Raw genomic sequence first — 22008 nt, 5'->3', positions numbered from 1 at the left:
ATACTATCAATACCTTGTCAGGTTGTGTTGAGGATAAAAGGCTTCGGGCAGATTGGTGGCACTCAGTCAGAGGCGACTGTCTCTGGCATGAAAACCTGTGGATCCCTTCCATCTTTTCACCATCCCGACTGGCCCTCTCTCCCCACTCTTTCCTTCCTGTTAGGAATTCGCGTGGTCCGCAGCCCACGCCATGTCGGGGTCCTCACTCAGTCTGCTCTACCAGTGGTCCCCATACCACTGCGCTTACACTTACTGGGGGCCCCAGTGACCTCTCGCCACACTCCAGCGGACAGCCTTCTCACCCAGCCCATCGCTCAGCACACTCGAACCCTCGGACATCGTATTTGCCACGTCTGTCCCCCTCCCCTTCAGCTCACAACTTTGGGGCTCCTGTGCCTGCTCTCCTGTCCACGGAAGGATTACAGGTGGATGTTCCTCAGAGTTCACTCTGGAGACTTCTTAATCTGTGCCTTCTCCGTCAGCCATTCTGTCCTGTCTCAGGGCTGAAGCTGCCTTCGTGCCACGGATTCGGAAGTCGACTCTCCCTGCCTGTCCCACGTTTCCCAGGTACCCCAGCACCACCATCTACCCCGTCCTTGTGCTCTCTCTCCTGCTTCCTGGTCCCTAAACAGTGCAACCCTGCACTGCCCAGGCTGGGACTCCTACCCCTGTCCCTCCATTCTGTCTTTTTCTCTGTATCCCCACCTCCTCCATCCTAACTAGCTGCCATCCCTTCTCTTCCTGTTTGTTACACTGGCTTCCTACCGATCTCCCCAAATCGCAGTCAGGGGGGAGAGATCCGATCACAGGCTCCTCCTGAGCAAACCGTCAGTGGCTCCCACTGCACTTAGCACGGTGCCTCTGCCCGTCACTCCAGCTTCCCTGCCAGGTGTCGCCGTTCTGGTCTTTCAGGCCTCAGTCCAGACTTTTGCCTCACTCCAAGACTGGTCACTTCGTGTTCCTTCTCCCTGGAACACACCTTTGATATTTTCTACACTGTCTGCTCTCCCAGCCCTCAAGTCTCAGGAGAGACCTGAATGCCATTTCCATGGGGAAACTGTCCCAGAGCCCTAGCTTGATCATTTCCCATTGGGAAACCCCAGAGCACAGTTCCTTTCTAACCCTCAGCCCAGGTGTGGAGGTCTGTGCTCTCTGTCCCCTATGAGTACTAGAGCTGTGTCCCTGATTCATGTATAGCCTCAGTTGTAGAAGATGGCTTGCTGGTTCACAAATAAGTGAATAGATGAATGAATGAACAAGGGAGAATTAAATATACAGTCGTCCCTCAGTATCTGCAGGGGATTGGTTCCAGGGCCCTCCACGCATGCCCAGATCTGTGTTTACTCAAGTGCCACAGTCTGCCCTGCAAACCTGCGTATAGGGAAAGTCAGCCCTCCCCGTACGCAGGCTTCACATCCCTCGAATACTGTATTTTCAATCTGCATTTGGTTGAAAAAAAAATCTACATGTGACTGGATCCGGGTTGTTCAGGGATCAGCTGCATTTATTTCTAAAGCAACTAGCATAGTTCTTGACATACAGTGAGTACTTAATAAATGGTAGCTTTAATAATTTTTAATTGACTTTTTGGCCTGTAACCATGAAAAAAGAAAAACACAAGGCTGGTTAATCGAAGCAGTGTTCCTTAGTGACATCATTCATTAAATGCCCAGGCAGCTGGCACGGGCTGTGGGAACTTACAGCCTAGACAGCAGGTAGACCTCCCAGTCAGCCTGTAATATCCCGTATTTACTGTCTCCTTTTCTGCTGCCCCTACTCATGTTAGAGTCATCATTTCCCGCCTGGATTCCTGCCTAGCTGGGGCTTCTCTGCAGTCTTTTCCTTTCCTTACTCTTCCTCTAGATCGTGGGCTGCTCAAGGGCAGGGAACGTCTCTTCCCCTCTGCCGCACCCCAGCGCCCAGCACTGTGCCCGGTGCCAGTGTTTAGGAATGAATGAATGACATGAATGTTTCAAAAGCAGACTGGAGTGGTGTCAGGAGAGTGTGTGAAAATCGATTAACTAATTTTAGTCTTGGTAAAATTTTGAAAATTTACAGTTCAGACCTTTTGATTTTATACTTGTTGAGATTGCTGGATTACAGCCCGATTCTAAATGATAGGGCTGTTCCCTGAGCTGTTGCAGACTCAAGGGGCCTCAGGCCACCCTCACGTCTGTCACACCACGGCATGATGAGTTTGATGAGTTATGGCTCACTGCATCTACATCACTGTGGAATGTCATATCTTGGCTTGGACACAGGTTTTTTTTTTGTCTCAACTGTATGTTTTGTGACTTAATAGCAGTAACCTCATTCATTAAGCACCTACTATGTGCCTGTGCTAAAAGCTTCATATATATACGTCTGCTCCCCCAACAGCTTGGTAAGGTAGGTAGAGGTGCCTATTTTTTGGATAAAGAAATGGGAGTCTGGTGAGGCAGGTGACTCATGCCAGCAAATTAAGATTTGAGCAGGATTCAAACCCAGGCCTGTGCAGCCTCAGAGCCTGTGGTATTCCCACGTGACTTTGCTGCCTCCCTTTGGGTAGGTTTTAAGTAATTGAACATCACCATTATCTTCTTGTCCTGTTTGTAAAGAGTTTTCTCTTTACAAGGAAGTTTGCTACTTCCTTAGCCTTAACTGGAGAGCAGTGAGGTGTAGGAACAGTGGCAGCAGGAATGCTTGTCTTTCTTTAATTGAGGGGGTGACATGGCAAGAGCACAGACTGGAGGTGGCAGAGCCAGGGTCACACCTCTGCCCTGTCCTGCCACGTCCTAGCCGGTGCCAGTGGAACGTTCTCTCCACCGTATCAGTGAGGCGGAAGTAGCACTGGCTGCCTTCACAGCCGTAGGGTCTGTGGCGCTTGTCTGCAAATGCTTAGCTGCGCGCCTCCTGCGTGTCAGGCTTTTATTAAGGGCCCCGTGTGGGACACCAACAAGTTTGGACTTTCTCTCGAAGACTCTCAGGGTCTGACAGAAGAGGATGGATCGTCTCAGCAGGGGAAGGATAGGCTAGAGAAGGTAAAAAACAGGGCTGTCATTTTCTGGGCTGGCCTGCCCTTTAGTACCTCTTGGACACATAAGAAATATCTGCATTTTACCAAGTTTCTGTTCAATCACTGATTCCTGTATGCAGCTTAGCATCTGCGTAGGCCCTTGGGTGGGTCAAGGGGAAAGGCATCCAAGATTTTTTTGAATACGGGAAAATGTTCCTAGTGACCCTTAGGGTTGGGTGTTTCTGTTTTGATTTGTTTTTAACTCCGTCCTTTAAAGATTTTTAAAGTTTGTTCTCCTGCAGAATCCATGATGAAACATTCCTCTGTTCTATATATGCTAAAATTGGAGAGGTGATTAATTTGTCGTAAAGCCAAACCTGATCAAAACAGTATGGAATGCTAGCAAACTTTTGTCTCCAATATATTCATATTTAAATAAGCAAATACACTCCAAACAACATTCGGTGTCATCCAGGCATGAGGTGACAACCTAGAGTGACAGCGTGGTAGTTCAGGGCCCTGGGCTGGCAGGGTGAAGTAAGGACAGGTTGTCTTAAAGAACATCAGAAATGGCACCATTGACATTAAAGCTCTCGGTGGCGTTAGGGGAGTAGGGTTTGGGTCTGTGATATAGGCAGAAGTTGCTCTTGGCTCACGTCACTTCTGGTGAGGGGAAACACGCTGGGTTATCGAGCAAAGACTCCTTCTGGTGTTTATACAGAGCTTTGTGGGGAGAGATGGGCAGACTCTGGTTTTCTTGCAGACAGATGTATGCCTGTGTTAATCCAAATGACACAAACCGGGACCCTTCCAGTGCACGTGGTGTCATGGAAAGAATGTAGACTTTGGCTTGGGTCTCAGCCTAAACCCTTGTAATCTTTGGGACCTTGGGCTAGTCACTTCTGATTCTGTTTCCTTATCTATAAAGTCAAGATAATACTTACAGGATTTTCTATGCCTGACATAGAGTAAATATACAATAAATACTTCTCTTTCTTGTAACCATTGGATTAGTGAGAATATAGGCAGTTCCCTTAGATGCTGAGAACTCGATGTTTGCTGAGGTGTTAGCCGTTGCAGAAAATGCAGGACTAATAATGCATAACTGCTTCAGCAGTTTCCTAATGTCCCCCACCCCCACCCTCAACAGTTGCTGCAACAAAAATGCCTTTAGCTGCCTGAGTAAGGCTAGAGAAGTCCGGCGTCTCAGCAGCAGCATTTATTTACAGCACATATAACATGCAGGGAGCCCTATGAGTGCAGACGTTTAAACGGGAGTAGACTTTTGGTTGGTGTTAAAGAGACCCTCTCACTTAGACTGTGTTTGGAAATGGCTGTTAGTGTGGGACAGTGTAAACAACAGAATACCTAGACGTTTTGCTTGTTTAAAACGTAATGAACATCTGAGAAACCACCACTCAACCAAAGAACTAAAACATGACTAATAAATCACATCTACCTCTTGCTCTTCTCCTTCCCATCCTTCTCCCTCCCTGCCAGGACAGCCACTCTCCTGGAATCTGTGCTGCTCATTTTCTCGCTTTTTTGTGCGTGTTCTTTCTCATACACATGCTTCTATGAAATGACTATGCATGATTTTCCATGTCTTTTGCCCATTTTTCTGTTGTTTCCTTACTGATTTGTAGGCGTTTGTATGTATCCTGCTGCTAATCCTGTCAGTTGTATGCCTCACAAGTATCTTTCCACAGTTTGTAGATTGTACTCTGTTTAAAGTGTCTTCTGATGGCCAACAGTTTTTATATTAACGTAGCCAAACTTACGGATTATTTTTTTTTTATGGTTAACCTTTTTTGTATCTTCATAAATTCTTCCCTACTTCAAGCTTAGAAAGATAGTCATTCACATTTTCTTTTCAAGTTCTCAGAGTTTGCTTTTGACATTTAAGTTCTTCATCCATCTGGAGTGGATTTTTCAGCATGGTGTAAGAATCCAATTTCATTTTTTTTTCCTATGGATAAACAATTTTTCCAGCTTTTCCTTTTCCAGGCTTGTTCTGTCAAAAATGAAAGTTTCACAGATGCATAATCTTTTCCTAGGCTCTTAGTTCTATATCACTGGTCAGTTTGTTTAGCCCTGCACCATTCCTACACTGACTTAGTCCCTTTAGCTTTCCAGTAAGCTTTCTGAGCTTACAGGGCAGTAACAGCCTTCCTGTTCTTCAGAAACCTCCCGGCTATTGTTGGCCCTTGAGTTCTTCCATTTAAATTTTAGACTCCATCTTTCGTGTTCCACAGAATAATTGAAGCGTAATTTATATACAATAAAACAACCGTCTTTGGTGGGCAGTTCTGTTTCAATACATGCATGCAATCATGTAGCCACCACCACGATTAGGACAGTTCTATCAGCCCCCACACTCCCTCATCCTCTTTGTAGTCAACTTCTTCCCCCAGTGCCAGCTCAGCTCCAGTCTCTCATAACCACTGTTGCTTTCTGAGATGTTTTTCTTAATTTTTATTTTTAGTTTTTTCAGTGTTTAATTAAAATGTTGGCATTTTTTTTCCCTAGAGTTGCATTAAATCTATAGATCAATTTAGGAGGGAATCTACGTGTTATCTTAAGTCTTCCTGTTCATAAACATCATGCATCTATCAACTTATTTCAAGAAATTTTGCTTGCCTATAACAGAAAGTTCTCAAAAAAAAAAAAAGTCTAAACATTTTAAGTGACTCTCTAAAATTCCTAATACAGGAAATATCTTATAGTTGTCAACCTAAATAAACAAATTGCATTTAAATACACAACAGACATGTGACACTATTGCATTGTAAAATATGTATGTGTATATATTTTATATATATAATATACATGCCACCTCTTAGTTCCAAACCAGCTTTATTGCTTACCTGCAAGACTTTAGGCAAGCTATTTAGCTTCTCTGATGCTCAGTCTTTTTATCTGTGGGGGACTAGACCATCCCTTCCTCGTGGGGTTGTAGTGAAAATTAAATGCTGTAATCTGTGCAAAATGTCAAGGGACAGTGGACCAGGCATGATGAAGTGGTGAGTGGATGAGACTATTATGTAAGGGGAGCTGGTCTCACTTACCGCCAGGGAAACAGGGAGGACTCTGAACGTGTTTGGTTCCCCAGTGGCTTTGACAAAGTGGCAGGACCGACAGATTGCCTTGAATCATTTCCCTGACAAATTTGGAAAAGGTTAGTGTTACCCAGCAGCCTGCTACATGCTGCTTCTGACAGGCGAGCTGGAATCACACAGTTGACAGCCAGTTCATTTTGCTGATTCATCCATTAGAGGCGTGGCTCTGAGCCAGAGCTTGGCTTCTAGATTAAAGGCGGAGAGCTGCAAAGCTGCTGGGACTCAAAGGAATGCTGGTAAATTATTGCCACGTGAAGGCCGGCAATGAAAAGCGGACTGTTATTTGTTTTCCCTTTCAAGTGAGCCTTATTCCAAATGGGCTCAGATAAATTCCCTCACCATGGTCAGAGAGTTGTTTGCAATATTTGTCCATCATCTGGGAGCTAAATTAATGGAAACAATCAGACACCGTTAAACAGATAGTCTTAGCTTCTTTATGACCCTGTCATCACCTTTGCTTTCATGAGGAATATTCACCCACGCCTCCTCTTTCACTTGGTAATCCAAATTAAACTTGAGAGCGAGATTATGGCAGGAGTCATCTCTTTGGGGCACACTTGCAAAGTAACCCTTCCAAATTAAAGAATGAAATTTACAGAAGAAAATGCAGGAGGTGCTCGGTTGCCAGCAGTTGGTATAGAGTAACGATGGTAGAACCTAAGAGTTCTCGTTGTACATCACATTGATAGATTCATGTGTTTTAGTACAGAGTCTCAAGCTTACAGGGAAATCACCTCTGCATAAAACTGGCATGTGACAGGGTGAGCTTCAAGAGGGTGGGGATTGTGTCTTGTTCTACCGAATACCCAGCAGAGGCCCTAGGACAAAGACAGTAAGCAATTGCTGGATGGAAGAATGGATGGATGATGCTTGTTGGATATAAATTGTTGGGAGGCTGGATAAATGAGTCAAAAAATCAGAAATATGACACATTGAAAGTAGGAAAAGTAACTGTTCCAAGAAATAAAATTTTCAAGAGAGGATCCTATTTCTGTGATTCCCTGATATGAGTAACTGTTCAACAGCACATGCCCAGAACTGGCTGCTTTCACGGTTTATCTCCTTCGGAGTGAGTCAGAGCATGCTGTTTTGAGCTCACGTTTCAGCAATTCACTCTGCTCCTTTGGGAGACTGTGTAATAGGAAAGTTATCTAATACCTTGAGGTCTTTTTCCCCCCTTTTCAATTCAAGAGTGAATATTTGAAAGTAAAGCAAACTTCTTGTTAACAATTTGTTTTCTAAAGAAACGGAAGTTTTTTCTCTGTTGTGTTTGTTAGGTGACTAAATATTTAGGGCACAACATTCTGGAAACCATTGTTGTGCTGAGAAGTTTTAGTCAAATCTGGTCTATGTGAAGATTAAAAAGCATCAGGCGTCAGGCGTGTGGAACGCTGCCTCTGATACAGTTGTCTTTCCCTCTGACTTGAGGTCCCTGATGTACCAGAGTCCCTTGTCCAGTTCTGACGTGCTCAAAGCCCGTCACCGCTTGCTGCACTCCGTCGTGCGTCCATTCACATGATGTTTGTTGAGTACCCAGCACTTTTCTAGGTGTGGGTGTACAGTCTGTGTTTTGATGTCCTGGTGCTTTTGCAGCTATCCAGGTACCAAGACTGCCCACCAGCATGGCCAGACTCTCACTGTGTCACCGCCAGTGTGGGCACTAACTGTTGGCAGTGATCGTGGTCTAGGAGAGCATCCGCCCAAACCGCATACGCCAGCACCAGCGGATGGGCAGCCACCCAACAGGCCTTCCTGTGGTCCTTCCTCCCACGCTACCAGTGCGTTCCATCCACCAGCCTCAGAGGAGGAGGCAGCATGGGATTAGAACAAAATTGACCCTGCCTTAGTCTGAAGCATTAACACCGAGTGGGGAATAAGCTCTAGCTCTCAAGTACTCCTGCCAGCCAGAGGCACATGACAGAGAATTAGCAGTCATTCACAGCGGAAGGAGAAGAGGCATGTCTCAAGTATCATGGAGCTGTCTTAAATCTGCAGCGTCCAAAGTGAGGGCCCGAGCAGCACTGAGGGCCCTGCCACTAGGGTTGGAGCAACCCAGCCTTGCCATCTGCCCCGGTGTGGCCCATGGTAAATGCCTGGCCTCTGTGACCCTGCTTTCTCGTCAGTAAAGACATTCCCTCTCTTGCAAGTGTCTTGTGAAGATTAGACATAAAGTATTAGGCACAGACACACGGAGACTGTCAATACCTAACACTGTGATCACCACCACTGTACATATTGCTTTTGTTATTTTTAACAAAATAGTGAAGGCTTCCAGCTTTTCTTTACTAGCTTTGTTTATTCTCATTCTTACATTTCTTTCATCTCATTTCTTGAAAATGAATAATTTTCAAGCAGTAATGTTAGCTCCAAATACTCTGAAAATTCATATTTTACTTATGTCATTATGGTTCTTTACAATTTACAAAGCACTTTCACACTGTAAGGAGCTTGGGGAATAGTGGTCCTCTCTCTCACTCTCTTTTCTCCACATGAGGAAACTCAAGCTTAGAGAGTTTATGGGAGGTGTCCAAAGTCACCTGTCTTCTACGTCAGAGATCCCCAACCTTTTTTGCACCAGGGACCAGTTTTATGGAAGACAGCTTTTCCACAGACTGGCTAGGGAGAGGGGCGAGGTGTAGCTCAGCCGGAGATGCAGGCGATGGGGAGTGGCTGTAAATACAGATGAAGCTGTGTGGAAGCTGTGGAACAGGGGTGAGGCTCTGTGGCCCAGTCCTTTAACAGGCCACAGACCGCAGTTCTAAGTGACAGAGCCAGGGTCAAGCTTAGACCTGAACCCAGGGCTCCTTTGACTACGTTGGGCCACCTGTCAAAAGTGACATCTTTGGGGCTAGGCCAGACCTTCATAAGGACTTGTTTCTTTTCCTTGTAGCTGTCAATACCAGCAAATATGCAGAAAGCTATCGGATCCAGACCTATGCCGAATATGTGGGGAAAAAACAGGAAGAGAAGCAGATCAAGAGAAAGTGGACAGAAGATGGTTGGAAGGAGGCTGACAGGAAGCGGTCGAACACCCAGTGCATTTCCTACACGCTGCAGAATCACTACTACCGCACCAATAGGTAAGAGTTCTTGGCTGTTGGTTTACGGGGGCAGGGTTCTAGCAGTTGCTGTTCTTGTTGCTTTTTAAAGGATTGTAGGTAATAAATCTGACTTTTAAGATTGTTTTCCTAACTTTTCACATTATATCAGAAGTGACTACTACCTTAATTCCTGTTTTGAAGAATGCTTTATAGAACACAGCTGTTTTGAGTAACCATCACAGAACCCCCTTAGGGCAGACAGGGCATGTCTTACTCCCACCTCAGGGGTGAGGAGATGGAGCCTCTGTGGCTCGTCCACCAGTTCGGTGGGGGCCCAGGGTCAGAGCTGAGCTCGTCTGCCTGCGCTTCTGCACTCGTTGCAGATCCCGCAGGGATACCGAACCTCATGCCTGCTGTGGAAGGAGCACTCGGCACACCTTTCCACAATGGCCCATAACCCCAGCTACAGAAGATAAATGCTGGCAACATGTGCTACCTTTGTGAAACTACAAAACACAGGTATAGAAAATAGGAAAAAGTTTATATAAAGTTGAGAAAAGTATGAATTAACAAAAGAAAAAATTAGCCATTATCCCAACACCCAGAAGCAGTTACTGTTAGTATTTTGGATTGCCCTCCATACTTCTAAAATGGTTTTTTAGGCACTTTAAAAATTGAGATGTGGGCCGTGCGCGGTGGCTCAAGCCTGTAATCCTAGCACTCTGGGAGGCCGAGGCGGGCGGATTGCTTGAGGTCAGGAGTTTGAAACCAGCCTGAGCAAGAGCAAGACCCCGTCTCTACTATAAATAGAAAGAAATTAATTGGCCAACTAATATATATAGAAAAAATTAGCCGGGCATCGTGGTGCATGCCTATAGTCCCAGCTACTCGGGAGGCTGAGGCAGCAGGATTGCTTGAGCCCAGGAGTTTGAGGTTGCTGTGAGCTAGGCTGACGCCACGGCACTCACTCTAGCCTGTGCAACAAAGCGAGACTCTGTCTCAAAAAAAAAAAAAAAAAAAATTGAGATGTGATTAAGATACAATAAAATATACAAATATTAAATGTTCAATTAAAAGAGTTTTAACACTTATATATACCCATGTAACCACCCACCCAAAGCAAGATACAGAACATTTCTGTTTCCCTTAAGTTTCCTTGTGCCCCTTTTCAAGCAATCCCAAATTCCCACTACCCTAAGTGACCATCTTTACATTTACACTACTGTAGATTAATTTACCTATTCCCCCCAATAACATGCTTCAGATTTCACTGACCACAGTATATTAGCTGTGAGTGATTGAGGAAAGTGCAAACTTCACTGCTAGCTCTTCAGTGCACACATGACTGTGTAAACAGTAGATGCACATCACGTCAGTGACTAGTCCCATCACTTCTTTCAGAGTCTGTCTGTGACTGGTCACTGCACATCCATTATTCCTTCACTTACAGACAGCAAAACATTGTCTCCCAGTGATAGAGCCATGCAACATTTTTTTTGAAGTGGATAATCAGAAGAAGGAATTGATCAACAAAAATGAAAGTGTAACAAAGAACCAAAAAGCAATAATGTTAGTGAAATTCAAATCAAACACAGGGAGAGTTATAGAACGAGAATTGGCTAACGATGGGAATATTGACACTGTTGCCATTTGAGTTAACTCTGCAACCTGAGGAACTTAATGAAGGCAACTTACCAGCAAAAATGAAGAAAATGTTTGTGATAAAAAGGATGAAGATGTCCCAAACGAAGTAACGCCAGCACAAAATTTTACATTAAAGGAACTCTTGGAGATATTTCACTACATTGAAAGTGCTTTTGTTCGGTAAGATAACCTGTTGGAAGCTGATCCAAACTTAGGAATATGGCAGTTCACCGAGGCATAGAAATGATGCTAACTCCATATCATAAATTATATGACAGGAAGAAGGAAAGCACTGTTCAAACTACTGGATAAAGTTTTTTATTTTTAACAAAAGTCCATAGTTTATTTAGATTTCTTTGATTTTTACCTAACGTTCATGTTCTGTTTTAGTTCCACGGTCCCATCTAGGATACTAAGTTACATTTTTGTCGTAATGTCTCCTTAGGTTCCTCTAGACTGTGAAAGTTTTTCAGACTTCCGTTGTTTTTGATAACCTTGGCAGTTTTAAGGAGTAGTGGTCAACTGTTCTATAGAATGTCCTTCAATTCGAGTTTGTCTAATATTTCCTAGTGGTTGGGCTACGGTTCTGGGTTTTTGGATGGAAGACCACAGAGGTAAAGTGCCATTCTCATCAGTTCCTAGCAAGGGTACATGCTGTCAACGTGACTTCTCACTTTTGATGTTAACCTTCATCACATATATGTGGTAGTGTGCCTTAGATTGCTTCATGTAAAATTGCTATTTCCCCCTTCTGTACTGTCCTGTTTGAAAGGAAGTCACTATACACAGCCCACACTTAAGGAGTGGGGGGTTCCACCTCCTTGCAGGCGGAGTATCAACATCAATCATCTGGAATTCTTCCAAGTGGGAGGTTTGTCTCTTCTCCTCAGTTCATTTATTTATTCAGTCATTTATATCACTATATGGACATAAGTTTGTTACAGAGAACTAAAACACTAATTCTCAATGATGTCTAATGTTTTAAATTGCAGTGTACTAAATAAGTCATGATTTTGCCCTTTTTTCCATTTCTCTATTTATTTGTAACTTGGAGTAAGAGAGTTTGTAACATTTTGACAGAAACTTTTAAAGGTCACAAAAATCAGTATTAATCGTTAAGATTGCTTTGCACTTTTTCAGCTCATCCAGATGTTTTCCTGAACCTACGCTACATGCAAGGCAAGGACTGGCTGTAGTTGTTAAAGTTCTCTTTAGTTCCCTGATTTGTCTCTGTTTCCTCAGAATTCCTCAGAAAAAGTTCCTTTTTCCTGTCTGTATTTTGGTCTGTTTTGGTTTTTGTCATGTTGGAAGCTTTCTTCAAATATTTGGTTGTTCTTAGCCATTCATTGTTATTTAAGAATGAGCTAAAAATTGATGAGAAGCTCTGAGTGTGGAGGCTGATCTTACTGATGGTTTTTCTAAGTAGGGTATGAGGTGAGAAGTTAGCTTCGTAATTATATGTCTTTTCTCTGAGGCTTCTTTAGTTTTTTTATGATTTATGCTTTTTATGTCTACCTAAGAATTCTCTGCCTAAACTAAGGTCACAAAGGTGTTCCCATATTTTTTTCTATCAGTGTTATAGTTTTCAGCTTTATGTTTAGGGATATGATCAAGTTAATTTTTATATATGGTATGAGGCATGAGTACAAGTTCATTTTTCCATATAAATGTCCAGTTCAAGCACCATTTTTTGAAAAGACTATCCTTTCTCTATTCAGTTATCTTGACTCTTTTGTAAAAAATTATTTGATTATATATGTGTGGGTCTATTTCTGGACTATATTCCATTGATCTAGAGTCAGTTTGTCAGTTTCTACAAAAAGCTTTCTAGCTCTTTGGTTGAATCTGTAGATCATTTTGGGGAGAACTAACAACTGTATTGAGTCTTCCAATCCATGAACATAGTATATCTTTTAATTTATTTAGGCTTTTAAAAATTTCTCTCATCAGTATATTATAGTTTTCAGCACACAATTTTTTTTTAGCATATTATGGGGGTACAAGTGTTAAGGTTACATATATTGCCCATGCCCCCCTCCCCCCTCAAGTAAGAGCTTCAAGCATGTCCATCCCCCAAATGTTGCACATCTTACTCGTTGTGGTTGTATATACCCATCCCTTCTCCCCCCTCCTACCCTCCTGACACCCGATAAGTGTTACTCCTATATGTCCACTTAGGTCAGCACACAAATTTTGCATGTGCTTTATCAGCGTTGTCCCAGAGTATTTTGCCTTTAGATGCTATTGTAAGTCATATGTTTTTAAAGTTTGATTTCTAGTCATTCATTGCTAATATAAAGAAATACAGTTGATTTTTGTATTTGACGTTGTATCCTTGGACCCTACTAAATTCACTTATTATTTCTAATAACTTTTTGTAGATTATTTGGTATTTTTTATTTAATCAATCATATTTGCAAATAAGGGCAATTGTATTTCTCCCTCTGCAGTGGACCATATGAATTTTATTTCTTTCTCTTGCCTTACTGCACTGGTTAGGGCCTCTAATACAGTGTTGAGTGGAAGTTGTGAGAGCTGACATCTTTATATTATTCCTGATTTTAGGGAGAAAGCTTTCAGTCTTTCAACATTAAGTGTGGTATTAGCTGTAAGGATATAGTTCTTTTAGAGACTGATTTTCTGTTTGCAACTTGAGGGATATAAGCCTGAGTGCTGGTGCTCTGGGTACAGACATGCAGAAGGAAGCTGGAGGCCTCACTTCTCTATGTGGGGGACGGCTGCTTGCCCCCTTTATTCAGTTCATATGGCCTCACCACCACTCCCACCACTGTACCTGGTGCCTCTGAGTCCTTGGCTCTGCTGCTGGCCTGGGGGAATTCTGTCCCCTGGCTTCCCAGGGATGGGGGCGGGCATTCTAGTACAGCCTTTTCTCCTGTTGACATGGCCCCAGCCCTTATCATGTGTTTGTTTTAGGGCCTGATTTTTGTTGAGACTTTGCAAGACTCTGTTGGGTGAATGAGCCTTTTGTAGAACACTTAGATATCTGTTTCCTCCTCTATGCATAGTTCTTTTTTTTTTCTTTTTTTTATTTCTGCATATTATGGGGGTACAAATTTTAAGGTTTCAAATAATGCCTTGCCCCTCTAAGTCTGAGCTTCAAGTGTGACCATCCCCCAGACGGTGCACATCTCACTTATTGTGTATGTATGTTCCTGCTCCCTCCTCCCCCCTCCCACCTGCCCAATACCCAATTAATGTAGTTCCCAGTTAAGAATGGCCTTTATCAAAAAGTCCCAGAACAATAGATGTTGGCGTTGATGCGGAGAGATAGGAACACTCCTACACTGCTGGTGGGACTGCAAACTAGTTCAACCTCTATGGAAAGCAATATGGAGATACCTTAAAGTGATACAAGTAGATCTACCATTTGATCCAGCAATCCTATTACTGGGCATCTACCCAAAAGATCAAATGACACTCTACAAAAAAAACACCTGCACTCGAATGTTTATAGCAGCACAATTCGCAATTGCAAAACTGTAGAAACAACCCAAGTGCCCATCAATTCATGAGTAGATTAATAAAATGTGGTATATGTATACCATGGAGTACTATTCAGCTCTAAGAAACAATGGTGATATAGCACATCTTGTATTTTCCTGGATAGAGCTGGAACCCATACATACCACTAAGTGAAGTATCCCAAGAATGGAAAAATAGGCATAGTTCTTTAGCACTCTCCTCTCTGCTTTCCTCAGAATGTCTGCAAGGTGAGCTGATGCCCCATTCTCTGCTGCTGACTCGCCTGTTCTCTTTGCTTTGGTAGATGTTAGCCTCTCTGCTGATAAATAGGTGTGTTCAATCTCTCATGCCTAAGTTCCTGGAGATTTTTTTTTAAGTAGTTTATTTTCTGAAATAGCAGGGCTTTCTGTATACAAGGATGATGTTTTGTTTTTCCTCTGTAACCTTGATCATATTACTCACTTGATTAATAAATACTTTCATCGAACCCTAAGGTAAATTTTAGTGCAAAAGTAAACTTCATCCTAGCCTCCGAAAATTTCAGATATTCTGAATTCAGCTACAACTAAATTGTATGAGCGGTTTTTTTTTTAATTTAGCAATTAGTAGTATTAAAGTAATATATTTCATGTTTGTTATCAATCTTTCCTATGTTGAATTAAAATGAGTTGACAACAGGGGATTGTTTAAAATTTTCAAATAAGGTTCTTGTAAAAAGTATTCTAATTGAATGCCGTTGATTCTTTGTAATCTTGAGCCAATTTTTCTCTTAGGCCTCATATTCTCATATTCACAAATAAGCTTTATATCTAGGACTGAGCACATACACAACACATTCATATTCTCTCTCTCTCTTTCACACACACACACACATAAATGCATACTTATTCCACAAGAGATGTCTTATTACTGGGCAGCTATCATAGAGGCCTTATTTAATGTTCATTTTGTTTTCAAACTCAAATTCTTTATTAGAAGTAAGAGTCAGGTTTTCAGCAATCTCTGAAGGACTGGCCTCTGAACTGAGCATCGGCTGTCCGACATCCTCCCCCCTTCCACCCAGATCATGCCCGGAAACTCAGAAACGGTCATGCTCATGGAATTCAAATTCAGCATGAGAGTTTGTGAATATAATAAAAAGGCACTTTCTAGCTCCCGCTCACTCAGATTTTTCCAGTTCATTTTGCTGTGTGAGGTAGTTTGACAGTGGGCATTCCTTCATTCCCTTAGCTATGTCTAGTAGGGAATGTGTTCTTATCCAGCCTGGCTGGGGAAGGAATGGAATACACTGGAATTCCATACACTGGATTGTAAACTATGTTGATATTATATATAATTCAGGATGAAATAAGCAACTTGGTGTTTGTCACTTGCCTTATTGCTTTTGGGAGGGCATTCACTTATTTCATTTCATTTATTTTATTTTTTTATTTTTATTCTTTGAGACAGAGTATTGCTTTGTCATCCCAGGTACAGTGCAGTGGCATCATCATAGCTCACTGCAGCCTCAAACTCGTGAGCTTAAGCAATCCTCCTGCTTCAGCCTCCTGAGTAGCTGGGACTACAGGCATACTCCATGACACCTAGCTAATTTTTCCTTTTTTAGTAGAGACGGGGTCTCACTTTTGCTCAGGCTGGTCTTGAACTCCAGTGATCCTCCTGCCTTGGCCTCCCACAGTGCTAGGATTATAGTTGAGGGGTGTACAGTGAAGAACTGGCCATAGGAAGGCAGGAAGTGGGCAGTTATAAAGCAGTCCCAAGAACATTGAACTTGGAGTGCAATCTCAGACCCACCTAGCCAGCCACACCACCCCAGGAGAAGTCACTCATTCTGAGGATGAGGTTTCATTTCTGCAAAATGGGAATGTAAATATAATACTTGTTCAGCTTCCATTAGTTGATGCAAGTATCAAACAAGAGAATGTTGTGAACAGCAGCCCTTTAAAATGAAAATTGGTTATTGTTTTATCCAGCAACGTGAACCTTCCAGCCAGCTAAAGGACTAACTATCTATCTTTAAGACTTGTAACGCTGCAGTAATACTAGCAGTGTGGTGCTGGTGGTAAGGAAAGACAAGTAGACAGTGAAACAGAATAGAGTCCAGAATTACAATCACATGTGTGTGATCAATTGATTTCCAGTAATGTTTCCATGCAAGAATTCCTTCTTGGCATCTCTAGGGACATTTGTATGTTATTCCAAATCATGAGAAAAATCAGTTGAGAAATCAGGAAAAATGCTACGAGAATTAAAGTTTTAACAGTCAACATGGGCATTACTAGTTTGAAGGAATTCACTGGCATCAGGTCAAAAGCAGAAGCACAGTCAGTGATACATGGAGTCAAAGGGTTATGGTCAACATTTTCAGGAGCAGGACACAAACGTGTAGGAGAGAAGGGGTCACAGTCGAATCATCCAGTCTTGCTTGTCACTGTTGCCATGTTACAAGTATGTGTTCGTGGCCCTGTCGGCTGCTAACAGTGAATCATTCTTATCTATAAAAAGCTACTAAGTTTATACACATTAGTCCACTTTATAAAACTCCTACAAGTCTTGCTTCAAGAAATAATAAGTTTTGGAAGTAGTCCGAAAATTGGTAGTTTTGAAACATGATTCTGTGTAATGCTGTTAACCTTGCTAGTATATCCAAATGTTACCTTATTAGAATCCAATAATATTCGCTGGTGTTTTCTAATGTTTGAATATTTGAAGTAGGCTACAGTTCTTGTAAATACTTTTACAGAAGAAATATAAAAAGAAGATACGTGAATATCATTGTGGAATAGTCCATCGTGAAGTCAGCTGATATAAAATCTGAATTAGGAAAAGGAATATCAATTTTAACAGCAAAATGAAGTCAAGCAGATAAAGTATTTTCATCACTGAAAAAGGAAATGAGCTTATATGAAGCAGTATGTAGTTCAATGCCTACCTTCAATTTGCTTTGGACACACTCTGAATAATTTAACTAACATCAGCATAACACGAAAGAAACTTCTACTTTGGCATATTTTTCACAAAATTAGTATTGACAGTTAATGTCTTTGTGTTTTAAAATGTCATTTAAGAATACTTATTTTTCTAACATAAATATAGGAAACAGAATAACTTTTAAATGTTAAATATTTGTGGTATCTTTCAATTTTTAAATGGTATTTATTTGGTACCTATTCAGTGCTAATGTATTCTTTTAATGTTTTGTGTTACCAAATGTCTATATCAGGTAGTGGCTATATTTGCATGTCATTGAAATATATAACTTTTTACAATATATTGGTTCATAATAGTAACCTATGCGTGTATGATTATATCTTACTTTACAGAATTAACCCTTGAAACTTTTAATACAACCGTATCACAGAAAAGTGATTCGCTGTTTACGATATCCTATTATTCAGAATCAGCAATGAAGGAGTATGAAAAATACAGAATAATTTATGATTTGGGAGTTTTGACTTCTTCCAAATCTTGAGGTTAATGGCTGTTGAGTATTTGGAAAAACTAAAAATTCCTGACAAAGGTGCTGTTAATCCAGTAGGCACGGGATAGTTTCGTCAATAATAAATAGTTCTGAAATAATAGGAGCGGCATTTTTTTTAAATGAACTTCTGTTTTTACATTACACTATATACAAAATGAACTTGAGATGACACATAGACCTGAATGTGAGAACTAAAACCATAACACTGCTCAAAGATGAAAGAAAATCTTAGTGCCTTGGATTAGGCAAAGATTTCTTAGATATGACAACAAAAGCATGAGCTACAAAAGAGAAATATTGATAAATTTGACAAAATCAGAATTAAATATTCATTTCTTCAAAAGATACTGTTAAGAAACTGTGAAGAGAAGCCACAGACTAAGGGGGAAAAATTATAAAATACATATCTAAGAGAGTAGTTGTATCCAGGCTATACGAAGAACTCTTACAACTCAATAATAAGAAAACAACCCAATTTTTTTAAAAGGGGGATGAGGACAAAATATTTCAACAGACACTTCAAAGAAGATATACAAGTGGTTAATAGGTTGGTAATTTTTCACTGGACAAAATTGATAGAAAAAAAAATAGGTTGGTAATTTCCTATAAAGCAAAATATACATTGTAAATGTTTGTTTATATATCACCCAGAATTCCTGCTTATGCGTACTTATCTTAGAAATAAAGACGTATGTTCACAAAAAAGCTTTTACACAAATTTTCATAGCAGCGTTATTTATAATGACAAAAAATTAGAAGCAGCCCAAATGTCTATCAACTGGTAAATGAATAAACTGCAATATAGCTATACTATGAAATAATACTACTCAACAGTAAAAAGGATGGAGTACCAGTACTTCCAGCAGTGTGGCTGGCTCCTACAGTGTAATGCTAAGTGAGAAGGGTCAAACACAAAAGACTAAATATTGTGTGGTTCCATTCATGTGAACTTCTAGAAAAGGCAAAACTTTAAGGACTACAAGCAGATTGGTGGTTACTGGGACATGGATTGAGTGCAAAGTGGCATAAGGAGTCTTCTTAGGGAAAGGGAATTGTTCTGTATCTTAATTGTCATGATGACATGGTTTGTTTTTTGTTTTGTTTTGTTTTTTGAGACAAAGTCTCACTCTGTTGCCCAGGCTAAAGTGAATGCCCTGGCATCAGCCTAGTTCACAGCTGGGCTCAAGCGATCCTCCTGCCTCAGCCTCCCGAATAGCTGGGACTACAGGCATGCACCACCATGCCCAGCTAATTTTTTCTATGTATTTTAGTGGGCCAATTAATTTCTTTCTATTTTTAGTAGAAACAGGGTCTCTTTCTTGCTCAGACTGGTTTCGAACTCCTGGCCTTGAGTGATCCGCCCACCTCGGCCTCCCAGAGTGCTAGGATTACAGGCGTAAGCCACCGCACCCGGCCTCGGGTTATATATTAACATATTATATATATTATATAATTATATATTCATAATATATTAATATATATTAATGGTTATATATAACATGGTTATATATTAATATAATTCCCAAAGTTAACCAAACTGTACACTTAAAATGAGGAAATGTCATTGCATGTAAATACTACCCTAATTTAAAATAAAGAGAAAAATTTCATGTGGCAGTCAGATTTTCTTGCAGTTGTTTTACGGAAAAACGTATTTGTAGGAGCTTGTAAATATGACCTTTCTATGAGCCAACCTTTTTTTTCCTACTAGATGGAAGGAGTTAATGGAGATGTTCACCCTTGCAGAATTCAATTGGTAGCTGACAGTAACTTGTAGCAAAACACTAACCAAAGTTCAATGTTGAATTTTGACATACCAAGTTGTGCCTGTTACATTTTATTTTTTAATTAATCACCACTTGCTACAGTGGATTTAAATGTGTACTTCATATGCATTATAAACTAGTTTGCTTTGTACATTATAAGTCTGCGTGCAAAATGAGCTCATACTAATGGGAGATTGTTTGGCCTGATTCTGATTTTAACTTTTGACATTTAAAATCAGTATATAAAAGAATACCTTAACATGTATGTATTGAGAATGCCTATATACATACACATATACAACAGTACCTTCAAAATGCATAAAGAATCATATTCATACAGGCGGTATTTTATATATATATATATATCCGGTTTTCAGTATGTAACAAAAACTAGTGAGGTTTTTTGTTTTGTTTTTGTTTTTTTGACAGAATAAAGCAAAAGCAAGTTTATTGAAATAACAAGGAAATGGAAGGTTCACTCCATAGGCAGAGCAGCAGCTATCTCTTAGAGCGACAGAGGGTAGCCGAAAAACTGTTTTTTATCTAAAACTGCTTTAGTTAAGTTGTATGGGATACAATCACAGCTTTTATTATTATTAGAGGATGGTAGGTGACAAGGTTTTGTTATTGTGGGTATTGCATACACATATTAATACATACGCAAACACTTGAAATGTACTAATTACATACATATCCTGAGGGCTTTCTCGGGCAGGATGCCCAATAACCAACTAATAGCCACTCATAGAAAGCAAAGGATTCTTATTTGAGAGCGGAAACTCCAGATTAGAAACTAAGGAACATGTTGTAAATTAATTGAGAAAATGTTTATGAAAATGCTTTGTAAACTTAAACGTTATATAAAACAAGAACCTTCCAGAAGCACATCTGGCATAGTCCCTGCCTGTTGTGTAGTAATGTATTCCAGCAAGGGCCTACAAAACCATTGTTTGCAGTAATGTTAAAATTAAAGCAGTCAATCCCCATGTCTGTAGACTAGCCACTTAATGTTGAAGTATGAGTTTTGACAAAAGCATACTCCTGTAAAGATACATAGTATTAATATCACCCCAGAAAGTTCCCTCATGTTCTACCAGTGAGGTCCTGCCTACCCTCCCACCCTCACCATTCTTCTGAATTTTTTTCTCTTTAGTTAGTTTAGCCTTTTCTAAATGGATTTTCGAAATACTCTTCTGTGAAGGTTCATTCACCTAGCAGAATGTTTTTGAGATTCATCTGTGTTGTTGGATGTATCAGTAATTTCCCTGTTTGTTTTGTTGCACCATGGTATGACTATAGCCCAGTTTGTTTATCCGTTCTCCTATTGATGGCCACTTGCACTGTTCCCGGTTTTTATTTATTGTAAATAATATGGATGAATAACTTAAAGGCCCCTCGAAACAGACAGGGTGTTACTGGAAGCATGGAAAGGAAAGAACTCTAAACAGGGAGTGGGAACGTTCTGAGAGGATGGTGGTATTTGAGCAGGAAGAGGCAGGCGAGAGGATCTTAGCCTGACCAGTAACGTCGAAATGGGAAGCATAGGATGGACTTGGACTGATAAGCTCTCTGATGAGGGTGATGGACATATGGTGAGTGCATGTGGTGGAATTCATTAAGGTAAACCTATATAGTCTGTGCAGCTTGACTACCTACTGAGAGAGAAGGCTAGAAAAGCAGATTGGGACCCAGATGATAGAGGATCCTGGATGCTGTGCCAAGCAGTTTAAATTTAGGTTTGTAGGTGGAGATCCATAGAAGTTTTCCTTTCCCTTCCCCTCCCCTTCTCCCCCCTCCATCCGCCACCCCTTCCCTTGCATTATATATTGATGTAGACTCATGGATCCCAATTTTTTTCAATGGTTTAGAATTTATTACTGCCCCTTAATTATGTTTGGTGTTCATATTGTCCCAGATTTAACCAGTGGCAGCCCTTTCAAGCTGGTTCCTATGTCCCTGTGACATTTCTTGAGCAGTTTCTTACTTTCTGTTGTTGCAAGATATTTCAGGCTCATTTTGTAGCTTCTCTTGATCCTAGAATCGGCCATTTCTTTGAGGAAACCGGGTTCCTTTTAGTGAGGTATGGTATTAAAAACTAAGGTCGGGTTGCTAGATGTGCTGTGCTCATTGCTACTGGGGTATCTTTGCTTCTAGGTCCTTTCACTGGACAAAGCTAGGAAATATGTGCATGGATAGATAAACTTACACATCAACATATGTGTACACACACATACGTGTGCATGCATAAATATGAACACATACGCACATACTTATTTTAGAAATCACAAATGCAAACCCATATCTCCAATTCCAGTCCATCCCCACAGGCTTCTTCCTTCCCTTCCCTTATTCTAATATTTGTATGTCTGTCTTCCAACAGCATCAACACATTTTCTGATTTGCTCAGTACTATAATACATCTAGGTGTTCTCAGAATTGCTTCACTCATTCTACTGCAGAAGCAAAACTACTACTAAAG

General features: G+C 40.9%; 1 protein-coding gene across 1 annotated transcript in view; it reads left to right on the top strand.

The window, feature by feature from the left end:
- Positions 1-22008, top strand: part of PARN (poly(A)-specific ribonuclease) — a 135528-nt gene that overhangs the window by 99095 nt on the left and 14425 nt on the right. Inside the window, exon 22 of the mRNA XM_012736094.3 lies at positions 9005-9194. Within this exon, the coding sequence (XP_012591548.1) occupies positions 9005-9194 (190 nt within the window). The remainder of the gene's footprint in view (positions 1-9004; positions 9195-22008) is intronic.

Source organism: Microcebus murinus, chromosome 19 (genome assembly GCF_040939455.1).
Source record: "Microcebus murinus isolate Inina chromosome 19, M.murinus_Inina_mat1.0, whole genome shotgun sequence".
In the NCBI taxonomy this organism is placed as follows: Eukaryota; Metazoa; Chordata; class Mammalia; order Primates; family Cheirogaleidae; genus Microcebus; species Microcebus murinus.
This window is presented reverse-complemented; position numbering and strand designations above follow the sequence as displayed.